Genomic DNA, 17,512 nt, shown 5'->3' on the forward strand with positions numbered 1-17,512 from the left:
ATTATCAGTTCAATAAGAGGTGAGTCTTAGTCAAAAGAAATGGTGGATCAAATTTGCTCTTAGTACAATAATAGTAAAAACTTAAGCAACTCATCACATTGTTATGGGTGGAAGCGATTTCAGGACATTCCATCAACGATTTTTCGTCCGCGTACCTGTTTTTTCCAGTAGTTCGTTTCCACACGTAAAATAAGCAACAGTGATTTGGTCCAAGTGTTACATTTTAGTCCGCATGTAAAATTATATTGACAATACCGAAACGAGAAAATCAAGAGAGGAGGTGTTGTTATGGTAGCTCATTTTTTAAATGAAATGTTACTTTCTTCTCATGATTCTCTTTTAAGTTGTCATCTTCACATGGTATGTTTTCCATGGCTCAGTCAATCATCTTCTTATTAGTCGCTATGTCGAGCCTCTTAGCGTAAAGCTGGTGTAGGGGCCTGTTACTTCTACTATCTCCCCATCTAACTTCCTAAAAATCCTAAAAATGTCCAATATTACATTCCTACTCTTTCAAATCCTACTAAGCTCAAAATAACCTCATTTGTCCATAGATAGCTGTAGATTCCTAAAAAATTTGAACAAAGGAATAGAAGCCACAAAACTCCCCCCCCCCCCCCCCAAAAAAAGTTGCCATCGGTAAATATTTGATTTTATTTCTATCCTTAAAATTTTCGATATAAAATATACTTTACATATACCTTTTCTCTTTTTTTAATGAAAATAATATTACATTTTAATATAACATTTACATTTTTAAAACGTGGTAAATATTTGAAATACGACCTTTTCCAAACGATGGCATCGATATTAAGCTCAATGAGTTGTAGTTTTGTTGAAAGGAACTATACAACAATGAATAACAGAGAAATAAAAACCAAGAAGCACGCAATCTTTGATTTTTAACCAATTTGTACATTGATCTCTTAGAGTCAAATACGTCCAATTTTGAGCGTTTGATTGCGTGTATACACCATGCTACAGCACAGTAAAAGCACAAAATATAAAAGAAAAAATTAGAATGCTGTGGAAATCATTAAATTTTACACGGAACCACCTTAATATTTACAAAACACACACTATATTTCCCTGTAGTACATTTTTTTTTTTTTTTTTTTTTTTTTTTCATCAATTTAAATGACAATAGGTAATCCACGCAGAGTGTGCAAACATTTCAAAATCATGAGTTGAAAAACGCTGACTCCGCGAGTTTAAATATTAAAGCCTAACTCCTAACATAGCGATGCGGCCGGCGGCGTGCTGCCGGCGCGTAACGCGCGCTGGCGCCTACAAACCTACAGGGATACTTCACGCATTGCGCGATACTTAAAGTTTCCCCTTAGGTTTGTAGGCGCCACTGCGCGTTTCTTGCTGGCCCGCTGGCCGCCGCGCCTCACGCCGCAGCGTGCTACGGCGCGGCGCCTCAAGCAACTATTTCGCAACTGAGGTGGTGCACAGTATCATACGAAATGGAAGGTGCTGCAACATATCGACGGTGAAACTACCAAACCACGTATCTCGTTTGCGGTGTTTAAAAATTTACGCTCACATTTTATTTTTTTGAAGTAGACCAAATCAATACTTATCATTCCTTGAAATTTTCACAGAATTTTTTCTGCACGAAGAGGAAAAATCACAGAAATTTTCAAGACTGGACGTTAAGTAGTTTTTCATTTAAAAAATAAAGTATGGCAGGAAGTCTGCGACGTCGCAAACCGAGATACGTGGTTTGGTAGTTTCACCGTCGATATTAAGAATGACAGGCATCCTTTTTAAGTACGGAGCTTTCCTCGCAAAGTAAATCAAGATACTATGCTACAAAAAGAGAGCGGTAGTCCAAAAAACTCACCAAGTCCTAACATCCGTATTTATAACGTTTAGCACAATTTTTGAATTTTATTAGAGAAAAAAGTAACTTGATTTTTGCAGGATCATTCTTGAGTATGCCATAAAGAAGATTTTTTTTGAATCAAGAAAAAAATATCTGAATGAAAGCTAGTTTCTGCTTGATGTTAGTGACTTTTCTTTTAATGTAAGCTTATTTGTCTTCATTGGTTCATAAGGAAATTTTCTCGGCGATAAATATGAACATATTTCTGCTTGAATCAATTAAATTTTTCCGCTAATGAAGTTCAAAAATCATGCTGAACGTCATTGAAGACAGATAGTTACTAGGACTTAGTAAGTTTTCGACTACCACTCTCTTTAAGATTATCCGGTTTAGGTATAACAAGATGGAATTTTCTTGATGGATAATTAAGTCCTGTTGCACCACAGAGGTGTAGGAAGTTTTAGTGAATTTTTTCTCGTGGAATTGATGCTCCCCCATTTTAACCAAAAATCTCAATTATATATTTTTCTCCGTTGGACCAAAAAAAAACTGCAGAAGTGCGTTTCTCATTTGCAGTGTTCTGAAATATACGTACCCCGGCTCACTTTTTTTAAGGAGAACGAACCAACATTATAACTTGAAATTGTTTCAGAATATTTTTTACACAGAGGAAAAAGATAGTGGAAGTTTTAAGACATGACGTCAAGTAAAAAATTAAAAAATTTAAAAAATAAATAATGACAAGAAGTCTGTAATGATGCCGCAAAGCCATCAAGGCCCTTTTTTTTCTCTATGCATCAAGGCATTCCATCTGCCGCAGCTTTCCCGCCGCGCGCCGCTCGTCAAGTGTCGTCGAATCACAGTTGAGCGCGAAAGCTTTGGCGGGATAAAGTTAACCAATCATCAGTCCACATCATACCTACCGTGTTGCAATGCCGTCGTGTTTTTATCTATTATCATTTGTGGCGGACCTAACCTTAAAATTTAAATACTTGAACTTTCATCTTCCTTTTTCCAATTCATCGACTTTTAACTTCGAAGACACATTCCAGTGGGTGAAGATTTCTTTTCTCCGTACGATTCTCACGGTTTTTTTGCCTGGTTCATCGATTTGTGAGACCGACGCTTGCTGTCTACCTCCCGGCTCCTGTCACAACAGTCGTAACACCGAAGTTGCATTATGATTTATTTTGTGCATAATATAAGTAGTTCTTCTGTGTTCTTGTGTGTGACAGTATATTAGTAACTGAAAACAGTAAGGTAAGAGAGAAGAGTGTTTTAAATATGTGTATTGCATGCGTCCTCAAAATCAATCACGATTTTCTGTTATAATATTATCTTCTATCAGTAGCTCAAGTTTGGCTCAAGTGTAACGGTGGTGCGATAAAAGACGCAGAACTTGCACACCTGTTACAAACTAAAAAAATTTTAAGTTTAATGCCTTCCCTTTTATACGTCGATGGCTTACATAGAAAAGTGTGTAAATGAAAACTTGGCAGGTTTGAGTTTGTGACGCTATCATGTAAAAGAGGTCATCGAGAACTCAAGTTGAAATTTTTCCTGCAGTTTAGGGTCTTGTCTCTAAGAGTGCTGTTCGCGAAACTCTGGTCATATTAGTTCACTGAACCGGAGTTCTGGAGATTGTAACAAGTTCTGGCAACAAGTGCGCCCATAATGCTGCTAACCACACCCATGTGGATGGGACTCTAGTGTGTTCAAACAAACGTTTGTATGTAAGCTATCAATCAAGTAATAAAGATGCATGACCCCCAAAAAAAAAAAAAAAAAAAAAGAGCCACCTATACTCCTTGTTTTGAAATACAGATACTTACACTCATGCGGAAAACAACCAGCACTGTCAGAACTCAATGTGATAGCGTTGCTGCCCCATGGCGTAAGGAGAGCTAGGTCCATCCTTGCGCAGATCCCCCTGCCCGCCCATCTACACACCGAAGTTTTGCTGTGACATCAGCAGGCTGAGTCCCCTTCAGAAAAGGACCATTCAGACAGCTCGCAGTGCTGCACAGCTATCACCTCATGTGTTTTCAAATCAGCTGCTGGAGTGGGCTCATGCTGATGTCATGATATCAGAGTCTCATCTTTGTCTTTCAGAGGAACTGACATAGCTCTTCTCAGACCATGTTGCTGTCTTGGATTTCATCTATTGGATGGCAAGGCCCTTAAGCAGCCCTAAGTAGCAGCAGCTCATCTCTCCAAAAAGTTCCTGTAAAGAGTCTTCTTATTGTTACTACTTTTTAACAGAACTCTTTAGCAGGTGTACCAAAAACCAATAGGACACGCCTACTATACTCAGTCGTAAATTGCAAAATACTGACTTGCATTTCAATGCTCCTTACTTTTCTACCCCTTGTTAAATGAAATGCTTCTGCCCTGAAGCAGTTAAAAGTATAATATTCCATATTCTGTTTCAGGTCAAAATGGGCAATGAAAGTAGTCGAAATCAATTAAGTGGATTAGTTATAGATGAGAAAGCTTTTGAAGTTACGGATAATTGGACATTGTATTCTGCAAATTATAGCTCTGGAAGCAATCCGAAAGTTTCTGTCTTCATAGAAGCCTCTCAACATAGTTCAAGTTTGTCCCCCCTACATTTATTTGCGAAGGTAAGTGGGCAATGATTGACATTAAAATATTTGGTATGTCACATGCGTGCTCAATCCTTTGACCCAATATACCTAATGGAATATCACCATATTTAAATCTATTAAAATGGGTCACCTAAATTCCTTGCTTATTTCTTTTCTTTTTCTTTTTTTACTACTTCAAACACCGCACAAGTAGTGTTCCTTCGTTTTCAGTCAGAGCCCCATTTCCCTTCAGTGCCTACTGCACAGGCAGCTCTGGGCAACTGTTATTTGAAACCATCGAAGAGTCTTGTTGTCATCCAGACCTAGGAGCAAGCGCTACAACTACTACAATACAGAAGGTCGGCACACTCTTTTGACCATTGTACAAACCTTTGTATCAATGGACCACTAGACAAAGTACGAATTTCAGCACTCTGATACATGTTTCTTAACTAAAATTTCACGTAGAACACGATGCGCACGACGGAAATTAACGAAATAATGGACTCCTTACGGAGATATTTAATGATTCTTGATGCGTAAATTTAAACCACCCGCTCATGAAAACTCAATACTCTACGTGATTCACATCGCGCGCTAAACGTTATCATGACAGTATCTGCGATTTAAAAATCTGGCAACGTCAATCTTGACGCTTCGGCTCAGCTACAGCAAATTGCTAATAGTTTGAACAACATATGGTGGGAAATGAACATTGCTCGGTTGAGAAGCTTGCTGAAACCGTTGTAGTGGGCGATTTGACTCTCGTAGAGCTTTGAGTTTCTTGTGAGCGGGCAGTTCAAATTCCTCGTAACCAATGTAAAATAAAAACGTTGATATCTTCGTTAGGAGTTAGTTTCAGTAATATTTGTTGCGCTAATCGTGTTCTACGTGAAATTCTGGTTAAGAAACATGTATCAAATCGCTTAAATTCATACCTTGTCTAGTGGTCCATTCAGGGATTTTACTCAAATTTTAATTACTATTCACCTAATGCTTTTCCCTCTCCTTTATAAAAGTTGTAGTGAATTAAAACTTTTTTATCGGTTATTTCTAGTTGCAAATATTATGATCCCAAAGCCCTAGAGACTTTCCTGATCAAGCACAGGGGGGCTCTAAAGTTGTAAATTTGAACAGTTTCAGGTGCCTCATACCCTATCAGCAAAGCCTGAACGGGACCATAAAATTCGCACTCTCTGGGGATGGAAGTCAAGGGATACCTCTGGCCTGTTGGGTTTGGATTTCTCGGGGTTGATTATTTATCAAAGCACTTTTTTCTACTAAATGATGAAAAAACCAGAATTTTTGTTTCTTTTCTTTGTTTTAGTGCTGTTTTATTGTTCTTTGCCTTATCTTTGTCTTATGATTGGGCTACTGGTTCAGGTTCCATTCTCCTGGGTAATCATCAACATTGTTGCAAGAATAATTTTAAACCCCCTTCCCTGAAGTTTCAGAATACCTACTTTGTTAAGAATGGGGATAGCTGTAATGCACTCTTTTATCTTTTTTCAGAACTTAATGTTGCACAGACATCCATGTATTCTGAAGTATATTGCATCTTGGACAAAATCTGGGAAATTATATCTAGCAACTGAAGATGTCCGGCCTCTTTCTCATGTCATCAACTCCTTGACGTCAATTCAAAAGTGTATTGGGCTCTACAGTATCTTGAAAGCATTAGTTTTTCTTCATGAGCAGGTACGGTACCTTAATTATCTTCTGGGGAAAAAAGGGGGAAAAATCCTTCCTCCACTGCATGCAGAAAGTAACTTTTAACGCCCCTCCCTCCCACACTGTTGCAGCAGGATTTATCTCGCGTTGCTGATTACATCAGTTTTTACTGTCCGCTAAGCTGAAAATACGCACAATAATTGACTACCATAAATTAAAATAGCCCAAAATGGCCAATATTTGGCTCATCAGAATGCATAAATGTTCTGCAGGTTAAATTTTAGTCAGGGAATTTTATTCAGCAGTCCTAGAAAATTTAGAGAATAAAAAAAAGATTACCCATATAGTAAGCAATCTTTTGAACCAAATATTGCGGGAACATCTATTAGTATTTATTCATAGGGACTTGAAATATGTTCACCAAACAAATGTTTGAGCCCAAAGTACCTACTTATTCTAAAAAGTATTTTTGATCTAGTATCCTTTGAAAGATGGGAGAGAACATTCAAGATGTGATCCATTCTAATTTGTCCATCTCTTTGTGATTTAGGCCAAAGCTGCACATTTGAATGTTTGTAAAGCTTCCATATACGTTACAGCTGATGGCTCCTGGAAACTTGGTGGTCTTGAGTTTTTGAAAAGGTAAGGTTAATTACTATATCTGTATTTCCAAATGATGTTGAAGCATTGTAAATTCAGAGAAAACAGCCTATTTGACTAGATCAACAATTTCAGAATGCTCACTGCAAGGTTCAGTCCTCTACAAAAATTGTTTATAAAAACTTGAAATAAGTACATCAAAGTAATGTTTCAGAGGAATCTTAGTTGCATTTTGTTCGGTAACTTGTTTGTAATTGCTTTGCAACTGTTTAGAGTATTCCTACTCTGTTTGGAGTGGACCATTGCTGTTTAGCAGGACTTATTTAATAGGAAAGCTTTTTGCAAAATGTTTCAAAGCTGTTGTAACATTTTGTTCTCTGTGACAATTTTTAACAATGCTTCAAGCAGGTTTCAGAAATCGTTACCAATCATAACCTCTCTTTTTTTGACTGCACGCTCATTGGTTGCACTTTGATTTTGAAAGAGTAATACCAAAAACTCTTTTTCTGGAACATGTTGTTACTTGTTGCTGTTATGTACTTCAAATGAAATACATCTTTACTCTCTTAAAGTGAATATTTTCAATGAGAACAAATATTACTTTTTGTTTGTAGGTTTCAAGACTTAACATTAAGTTATCTACAAGAAACTAAATCTAAACGTTACATTTATGGAATTGCCCCGAATGAAGATGATTGTGCTCCTCAGCCACCAACAATCATTGACCAGTATGCTTTTGGGGTTTTAGCTGATGAAATTCTAGAGGAAAAATCTAATGGTACGGTATTTATTTATATCTCTTGGAAAAAGATTGCACATCTCCCAGCAATTTTCATTATGAATGGTTGATATCAGGATAAGTTCTGTAATGAGTTTTGAAAGCAGTGTAATTTTGAACATTTTAGATACATTTAAAAATTATGCTTTTGTCGGTCTTATCAGTTGACAGCAATTTGTCGTAACTTCAATTATTTTTGAAAGATTGTAAAAGACCCTGAAAGGCTGTAAAGTTTCACAGGAAGAAAATCGGTGTTGCTTTAACATCCTTAATTGTGGAAAAAATGCACAGTCTGCTTCGCCTTCTGCTGCCAATTTTACATTTTAAGATGCTGAAATAACTGTCTAGGAGGTTAATTAAGCATCTCAGGAAGTAATTGACAGCCCAAAACGTACCGTATAATTTTTTCAACTTTAAGGATATTAAATCAACATCTCCTTTTTAGGTGTTTCTTACAAAGTTTATACATCAAGTATTTCAAATATCTCTGTCAAAACTCCACTTTATGCTGTGTCATGCTCCTTGGTGAATACATAGAAATCAGCTAAGAGGGAATGCAGCAGAGTTTTAACTAGAGTTGGGCCGAAATAGATTTTTCACACCACCAGATACGGATATTGATTTTTTGTATCCGGCCGGAGCCGAATACCGGATAATTCGCTGAGGTATCTGACCGGAACTGGATAATACCGGATCTGGATAGTGCTTTTTTGCAAGAGAAATATCTCCCGATTTTGCGCTTGAAACAAGAGGCACACTGTGTATTAGACCATCGAGACTATCATCCATGTATGTGCCTTCGTACTGGCAACCTCCTTATTTTCAAAGACACGCGATAAGTCGGCTTGCTATAACGAATACCAAAATAAATGACCTGGCAGATGAGCAGCATTAGCTTTCATTGGGTTCGTGGTGTGATGTGATGGGCCAGATAGATCTGATTCTGATGTGCAGAAAGAAAGATATTATCAAAAGTGTAAGTAAATACGACAAAGGTGGAAAATAGCGCTGCCAACCTCACACTTTTTAAAGCACCGTTGCTGCTTGCCGATCAAAAGTCGCAGCATTTTAAAGCCTGTCATGTGACAGAAAGTTGTGCGATTCATCTTAATTGATGAGAATCTCTGAATGAACAAGAGGAATGGATATTGAAACCGATAATCAAACTTGATAGGACTTTGTTTCGATACGATTACGATACTTGTGAAATTACGCTCAGACTAAAAACGTTTTCAACAGGGAGCTTATGCATCTGTTGGTGACATTGTTTTTTTTTCCTTTCTACTCGCATTCTTTGTCTTTGAAAATGGACCTTAAGGCATTAAGGTCCATGTTGCGATCATGTTAATTTGCGGAAAACATTCCTAATTCTGGTAATAATAAGTTTCGGAAAGTTGAGCAATTACCAAGACTAGTAAAAATGTGCCGAAAAGTGCCAAAATATCACAAAAAATTTATCAAAATTTTCACGGCCGAAAAAGCACCATTTGGCGGGTCCAAAAACCAGATAGCGCGATTATCTGACCGGATACGGACACCCATGAAAATCGTATCCGGCCGTATAATCAGGCAATCAGGATAATCGCTGGATACCCGGCCCAACTCTAGTCTTAACATAACTTTTAGTTATGAGCATATGATCACCAACTTTTGTCTATTGACTGGTGCATCCCGTCACCTTTATTCTTCGTGGAAAGGACGCTAGTAAAAGGGCTCTTACAGAAAAAAAATATGCTAATTTCTTAGACTGGATGAAATATCGCACCAGAATAGGTTTTCTGAGGACTGGAATACCATAACTGAGCAGACACTATCCATTAAAATACTTTGAAAGATTCACATGATAATAATATCTAATCATAAAAATTCTTTGAAAACAAACCTAAAGATATGTTTTTGTCATTTCCTTTCTTCTCTCTCCTTCTTTTTCTATTATCTGTATACACTGAGTTTTTTTTTTTTAATTTCAGATCAAGTTCCTGCATTGAAGGAATTCAAAGATACATGTATTAATTGTTTACGCAGTGGGGAACCATCGGAACGTCCATCTTTAAGTCAAGTTTTGAGACACCCTTTTTTCACTCATGAATTTATAACTGTCCACAATTTTCTATCAGAGTTAGCCATAAAAACTCAGGATCAAAAAACTGAATTTTTCAAGTAAGCCTCAAAAAATTATTATTTTGTTTGTTAGCAGCCACCTGTTAATTGATTCTAATTGAGTAAGAAGATTATTCATTGTGCAGACTTAGGACCCATTAACAACAGCAAGTTTAGTACAAAGCCTAGATCAGTGTGTTCTTAGCTATTGGAAAAACATGACTAACCAGAAGGCTATGTCCCCTGGCCGCTTTACAGTTCAACTCCCAGAGGAAGATTCGCATGCTCTAAGGTCTGTTTTGAGAGTTAATCTTAATAAAACAGGCTCAGTTAGAGACTATCTTCTATTGATAGCTGCAAAAATCATGAAAATTGGCTAAGTAGAATGGTAGAACAAACTGTGACTAATGAGGAATATTTAGGAGCTCAGAGAGTTTATACTAATGATAAGAGTCAGAAGAATATTCAGAGAGAAAATTAGTGTCAGAAAAGATGAAAATGGTCAGGCAACAAACAAATAAAATTCATAGCGCTCGATATTTAAATACAAAAATCATAAAACTTTCAGACCTGTGCAATTTTACAACTAAGCATTGTTTTAGTGCAGATACTGTTCCAAGCTTTTCACTGGCCATTAGCTTAGTGTTCCTACATGTACAGAATTTTTCTTTGATTTTTACTTGCTGAATGGCTCTGAAGCAAAATATTCAGCAATATTTGTCCTCAAGAGACTTCAGAATTGCAAGATTACTGTAATATTGATAGCCTTGCTGTGCCTTAATGCAAGTGGAAAGCTATCAAGATAATGAGGCAAGCAGTGAAGTCATTAAATGGCCATCGTCACCTTAAGATTAAGTTTTGAGTTGATTTGTCCCTAGCCTTTTAGAGGGCATCTCTATCAGCAGCGTTAAGTGAGTTAATAAGAATATTGACCTTTCTTTATTTCACAGAAGTTTAGCTGCAGATCTAAAGGTATTTCCAGAAAACCTAATCGCCAGCCAACTAGGATCATTACTTCTCTCAAGATTGGTGCTATTAGATTCTGCTGCTCAGGCCTGTCTACTTCCGCATTTATTAACCCCTCGATCAGGTAACTTCGGCACTGTCTACTTTTACCACCAGTTTTATTTTTTTATCTACAAGGATCTATCAAGGAGCCTAGTATGCGTTAGAGATAGAGGGGCAGTCTCTAATCTTCTGCAGCAGTGCTCATTTCTTTAGATGGGTGTTATCAGCGCAAGAGGCACAGTATCGGAGACTGTTGCTCCTTGCTTGTCCAAATAAGGCATATCAAAGCACCAATGATGATTATAACTGCAATGGTTATGCTCCGACTTACACATTATCAGTAGGGAACTTATGAACAAGTTTGTAGTTATGTTTTTTTGATCTCTCTTCCACCGTGACCTGTTTCTTAGAAAAAGCAACAAGACTTCAGGATCAAGTTGGAATCAAGCAATGTTGATTTATTTCCTTTCAAAAGTGTGTACCTAGCGATGACAACCCCCCCCCCCCCAAAAAAAAAAAAAAACAAAAAAAAACACAGAAGGCTGCATTGACGGGGGGAAAAAACGTACAAAATATTCCTTAGAGTTAAACTCAAGCTCATGATTTGACTCAGCAGGGCTTGACTAAAGTAAAAAACCAGAGTAAAACTCTGTTAACTTGAAATTCCTTATAAATAACTCCAGTATAAGGAGTTTAATGTATGTTTGTAAAATATATTTGAAGAGATTTTAAGTCGAGGCATTTTCAGAGAGCATCTTGGAAATCCTGCCTTAGCCGTAAGCCTTGTTTCTAATTTATAACTTATTTTTCAGATGAATATCCGGAGTCGCTGTTTTCAGACTCAGTGTTCAGCAAATTTATCGTACCAAAACTTCTATCAATTTTTTGTGTCAGGGATTCACAAGTTCGACTAATTTTGCTGAAGTATTTCAAACTCTTCTGCAGTTCTTTCACTCAACAGCAACTTCAATTACAAATTTTACCAGAGGTACACATTCTCTTTGATTTTAACCTTTAATGATGAAAATTGAAGTACATATTCTCCCATTCTTGTTGATCCTCGAAAATGGCAATAAGTTGACGGATAATCTTTGACTCTCTTGTCTCAAACTCAGATCAAAAGGTATAAAACCTCAACGTGAGTCAATGAGTTGACTTTAATTTTGATTAATTTTTTTACAACGCTTTACTGTAACCAAAAAGATTATCTTTCAAACACTCAGTGACAATCACTTTATTCAAGACCGCCCATCTAACCTCCAATTTTGCCTCCTCTGATGGCTTATTGGCTTTCACTCCTGTTGAGGTGTCTACAGCTGTCAATAGATAAACTAGTAAATAACCTCAAACTCTGCCGAAAGTATTTAATTGCCCATTGCCAGCAGCTAGCAGCCTTCCTTTAAAACGGAATTTACTCAATGAGTTCATAATTCTCAAATATTCATCTCTAACGTTTCAAGATACAATGATCCCATCTCAAAAATCAATTTCTGTAATTCAATCATCGGCCGTTGCAATATTTACTTCCTGAACTTGACTGCCAAATCCCTAGGGAGGAATAAATTGCGAGGAATGAAGAGATCAAGTTGGTCAGGTATTGAGGCGCACACATGTGCTGAGGACCTGCTCCTGCAAAAAAGTGACCGTATTGAAATTCCTAACCGAAGGATTTTTTAACCTGATATTTTGAGGGTTTCAGCAGCTTGATTGTTGAAATTTTTTGTTTGTCAGGACGACATAGGACATAGATGACATAGGTTAAAAGGCGGAGCGTGATTGGTCGGCTATGTCTTATAGCTGCTTTGTCGTGCCTAAGTCGGATTGAACTCACGACAAGCTAACGGCACCTCTGAAGTTTCCGACAGTATGTCGTCCATTCCTCCTGACAAAAGCACGACAAAGCAGCGATAAGACATAGCCGACCAATCACGCTCCGCCTTTTAACCTATGTCATCTATGTCGTCCCGGCAAACAAAAAATGTCAATGATCAGGCTGCTGGTGGTCTAAAAACTCCAGAAAAATTCCTGTAAGATCATGATCTTTAGTTCTTTAAATACAAGCAATAAAAAGAAACTCATGCAATAAATCCGTTGGAGTCATTTAAATACATCTATGTATAAATCAAATATTGATTGTGAGCGAAATCCAATCAAGCAACCAAATGTAAGCCACCAACACGTTACGGCCTGTATTGTGTAACTTAGTTGAATTTCTTTAACCATTAAATGTCATTTATTTTATTTATTTTTTTTTTCATCAAATTATTTTAAGATGGTTTGTCCCACTATAGAGTAATCTACACAGGTCAGTCATTCATGAAGTTGAGTTTTGGAACTCTATTGCGCAGTGACATAGAATTGGCTGTCTGCAATGTATTTCTCATGAAAGCAGCCAATGAGATGTCACGTTGTCTGCGGTTGAGTTACGGCTGGGCGGGAGAATGGATTTCAAAAGGATGCCCAGTGGCTGACTTGTGTAGATCGGTCTTGGTCACACTCAATATCATGATAAAAATCACTAGTCATATTTGGTGTCAGTAGAAATATATTGAAAATATTTGAGCATTAACAAGGTGAGGAGACATCATAATTTGTGGGTCACAATTTTTCCCCTTTTTCATCCTTTGCCTCCAGTCAATTATACATCTTTATACTTAAAAGGGTACACTCTCTTTCCTTCAATGGGGAACGTTTCCGCCATTGAAGGAAAGTGAGTGAATTAATGAGTTCTTAAAGTTCGACGACTAGGTTTACCTTTCTCAGTTAAAAGTTCACTGTTTTTCAATTAGTTCTTTATCCCTTCACATACATTTTTTTAAATGAAATATTATCAGAATTCTTTTAAGTTTGATCCCTTCTCATAACTGTTTTTCCAGCTCTTACTTGGAATCAAGGACACTAGTGATGAGCTGGTCTGCGCCACATTGCATGCTCTAGCTGATCTTGTTCCAGTTTTAGGATCTGCTGTTGTCATCGGTGGCAAAAGAAGTAGAATTTTCGCTGATGGTAGACCAAAAGTAAGTATTTCTGTTCCTCTCTTCTGTACCAGAACTTATTTAAAATGAGAGGAAGCATGGAGACAAATCTGAAGCTGTTGAGAGTATCAGAAATGTTGATTACTCAAGCAGGAACCAGAAAAACTTAGAAACGAAATGACAACCTAGAATTTCAGAATCTTTGCAAATCTCATCAATGTATGCTCTTGTTTGTACAAGTCGAGATGAAAAGTAATACTTCCTAGCTCATTACTTTGAAAAAAAGTATGTCAATACGTTGGTTTCCTGAAAACCTGATGATTCTAGATTAAGATCCTGTTTTAAGTGTCATTGTTTCAAAGAATTTTTCATTCAAAGCTATGAATAAGGTCTATTAAAATTAAGATAAAAAGTCTCTGAAGTAATTTACATTAATCAAATTAGTTCAATTAAATACGAGGAAAAAACATTTGCTGTTTCAGCTGTGGAAGGAACCGGAAAAGGATCATGAGAGCAGTAAGAAATCTCTTGAAAGTGATTTAGGTGAGTATTTTTCCATTGGATAAAATACAAGAAGCGCAACTCTCCTTTCATTCATTAGGGGCAAGATTTTAAAGATCAAGTAACTACTGATCTTCCTACTTTTTCTGTGGAAAAGGTAGGTGCAATACAGGTCAAAACCAGACTATGCGGCATGTTATCGAAACTTGACCCCTTCATTTAGAAGGCAATATGCCTCAAGTTCTGAGCTTCTTTGAGGGATTATAAGCACCAAATTGGCTTGGTTTCCATTAATTCGTCACCTTAAAACGAAGAATCATAGCAAAACATTATTTGCGTAAGCTTTTTCGGCACATAAAAAGCTTTCAGGAAATCCATTGCATACTAGAGTTTAATCTAGTTAAATTTGAGGTATGGTTATTATTGCCACCCGTGAGTCAAAATTCAAAAACTATAGCTTGTTTTAAAGCTGAAAGTATGTCTAATAAAGGACTTCTTTCAGTTTTGCTCCATTCATAATATTTGTGGGGGAAAAAAGTAGCAAAACTTACTTCTTGGAAGACCCTCGCACTAACTTTGAACACCCGTAAATGCATCTTAAATTCATTCTTGACTATAACAACTTAAAACAGTCGATATTAAAAATTGCAAAACGTTGCCGCTAAAAAGCTTATATCTTTTTTTTCAAGACCACCTAATAATCAAATCAGTCAGTATTATGTATAAAATAAGGATTTGTGAAGTTATTTGTTCCTTAAAATAATGATCAATAAATCAAATATAATTTAAAAGTATGGTTTAAAACGATGTTGGTTCTCTGCCACTTATCACATGTATTTCCACTATTTACACTATCCATCAAAAAATTATCAACAAGTCTCAAGACATGCAGCGCATGTCACTACAGCTCTAGCTCAGCATGACTTATACCTTGAAACATCTTTGTGGATGTTTGGTGCAGTAGCTTTTAAGTAATTATACCTCTATACATTTTAAGTGTTAGTAACTGAACATATCTTATTCAATCCTCTCGTTTCTCTATGATCATCTCTTATCCCCTCTATACAATCTGTATTATTTTCAGTGAGTTCGGAAATAATAACTGAGTTGATGCTCCATGAACGCCCTTCTCCGGATGGTGGTGAGGATCTAATTCAAGAATCCCAGAATTGTAATTCCAACAGTAGTCACTTATTACAAGAATCCAATGATGATGACAATGAGCAGTGGATAGACTGGGAATCGGTAATTATAGTTCAGTTTCTCTTTTTAATGACCTCTTTTAATGACAGGGTTGATGCTTTTATTTCTATCCATTGAAGGGGTGCCTTTTTAGCCTGAGTAAGCATGGCACTCTGATAGTTGACAGGCTGACAGTCCCAAAATCAAGTTCCGAGTTATTTTATGTTAGACATAACTTTATTTTTCAAAGTTGCGAGCCGATTTTTGAAACTACTTGTACGTCAGTACGACAAGACAAGACTTAGCCCCATCGTAACCATACAATACATTGCATTTCGATAAGTGGCTGAAGCTTTTGTGAACCCTTCTGAGTTATAAATTGATAACTTGTGAATGAACAAATCTGTCACTATCTAACATTCACCAATCAGTTATCAGCATTTGATGCATACAGAAATTAAGTATGCCGTCCCTTGCCAATATCTTCATACCGTAATTTCTCATTTTAGTGAACAATGAAAGCAAAGATAGAATTATGGTTTAGTTTTTTGGTCTTGCCTGGAAAAATGTCACTAGGTAGCAAGTGATTTAATGCAAGTAAGACGTGTAGGAAAATCGTGTATGTGAGAATTAATTTGTTCAGTTTTTTCTCAATAAGGTGAATTCACCCAGAAGAAAAGAATCTTCAACAGAGTATCAGAATAGAAACAGGTCTCCAAAAATAAATGAAACTTTTAAAAAGTCAACTATCGGTTGTTAAGAGGGGTACCAGTGGTGCCTCTGGGAATTTGAAACTGCAGGCAAGAGCTCATATTGCTACCTCTTTCTGATGGCCCTGATAACGCATGATAACAAGGAGAGATCCTAGCGGCTAACTATATCGAAACATTGGAACTATAGCTGATTGCAATTGTACTCTGCAACTGAATTTTATTTGTACTCTGTAGTAATAAATTGCAAATGATCTAGAGCTACTCGGTACTTATGAAATATGTAGAAATTTAGTGCCGGTCAAGTTTCGATATTATTTGATATGATGTTCCTTATGATCTCCTAATCATGATGAGCATCTAAAATTGAACTTATCGTGTACCAATCTTGAGAAAAGCAGGGCTGAAAAGTAGCGTTTTTGGCCCATTTACACATATTTTCTAACAGAGATGTGGGATTGTTGCTATGTGTGTGTGGGTGCTTTGTCTCATGCTCTTATTGTTAGAAAAAATTTGATTCCTTTCGTCCGTCTTATCTACCTGGCCTGCAAGAAAATATAAAATCTCCCTGATCATCAATATGATGTTGGAACATCTCTACTAGATATTCTGTGTAAAAGTATCAAAAATTACTTATCAACCCCGCTTTTCTTCAGATTGGCACATAGGAAGTTCGATTTTAAAAGCTCATTGTGCCGAAGAGACCATAAGTAACATCACATCAAAAAATACTGAAGTTTATCTGGTTCTGAATTTCTTGCTTTACTTCTTAGTCACTTGATTTTCCAGCAGGGAGCCCATCGCCTTAAGGTTAACTTTATTTTTACCACTCTTCTAGGCTAAATTAGAAGACATCTGCTTGTATGCAGACCCATAGAATTCAGAGGCTTTGATAGACTGTAAGAATGATCTTACTTCCAAACGTAACCAAGTTTCATTTTTTCTTTGCGTGTTTTTTATTTTGATTGTAAAAAGTTGCATTGTCTGTTGCATGCAGCCGCAAGAGAAAGAATCCTCTGTTGGAGTGGTGGAAAAGCCCAGGATTGCAAAAAAAGATAGCATTGACGAAATAAAGTCTTTAGGTATTTTCGTGAAACCCAAAGAAGTGAAACCAGATGAAATCGATGCTCTTTTTCAAGACATGGAGCCAGTCATCTCCAAGACCCCTGTTGCCGTGATAAGTGAAAATGGGTCTTCTAATAAATTTGATGTTGCATCTATTGAGGATCAAGTTGAAGATGGTTGGGCGGATGACATTGATGATTGGGGAGCAGTCAGTGATGATAATTTTGAGTCAATTTCAGATAAAATCCAGGAGCCCTCATCTTAGGCTTTAGCAATGTCATTTTCTTCTCAATTCAACGTCGAGCTGAATTCTAACTTTTTACTATCCGGATCTTGTTTTAAAAGAAAAGATAATGGCAATTAAATCAATGCATTTCCTGTGATAAATTCATATTTTGTTATTTGTTTGAGTAATTTGTTTTTTAAATAAAGTATGTATTGTACGTCCTCTTAAAAAGTTGCTATTTTGTATTTGTATCAGTTGTAGAAGTTCTGAAAGGGTT

The 17,512-nt window shown here is 36.7% G+C and overlaps 1 protein-coding gene across 1 annotated transcript; it reads left to right on the forward strand.

The window, feature by feature from the left end:
- Positions 1 to 2,777: 2,777 nt before the first annotated feature.
- Positions 2,778 to 17,466, forward strand: LOC109036561 (protein-associating with the carboxyl-terminal domain of ezrin). The gene is made up of 12 exons (XM_019050853.2): positions 2,778 to 3,091; positions 4,264 to 4,455; positions 5,932 to 6,117; positions 6,641 to 6,732; positions 7,305 to 7,468; positions 9,439 to 9,628; positions 10,519 to 10,658; positions 11,389 to 11,564; positions 13,453 to 13,593; positions 14,034 to 14,094; positions 15,137 to 15,297; positions 16,942 to 17,466. Exons 2-12 carry the CDS (start codon positions 4,270 to 4,272, stop codon positions 17,272 to 17,274), a joined length of 1,830 nt encoding a protein of 609 aa, XP_018906398.2. The 5' UTR covers positions 2,778 to 3,091; positions 4,264 to 4,269; the 3' UTR covers positions 17,275 to 17,466.
- The last annotated feature ends 46 nt before the right edge of the window (positions 17,467 to 17,512 follow it).

Source organism: Bemisia tabaci, chromosome 5 (genome assembly GCF_918797505.1).
Source record: "Bemisia tabaci chromosome 5, PGI_BMITA_v3".
NCBI lineage: Eukaryota > Metazoa > Arthropoda > Insecta > Hemiptera > Aleyrodidae > Bemisia > Bemisia tabaci.

What these genes read in the sequence shown, in the direction of transcription:
- LOC109036561 (XM_019050853.2), top strand. Translation starts at nt 4,270, where the DNA reads ATGGGCAATGAAAGTAGTCGAAATCAATTAAGTGGATTAGTTATAGAT. An exon ending in GGTCTTGAGTTTTTGAAAAG is followed by an intron (nt 6,733 to 7,304) that starts GTAAGGTTAATT and finishes TTTTGTTTGTAG; the next exon opens with GTTTCAAGACTTAACATTAA. An exon ending in CAAAAAACTGAATTTTTCAA is followed by an intron (nt 9,629 to 10,518) that starts GTAAGCCTCAAA and finishes TTTATTTCACAG; the next exon opens with AAGTTTAGCTGCAGATCTAA.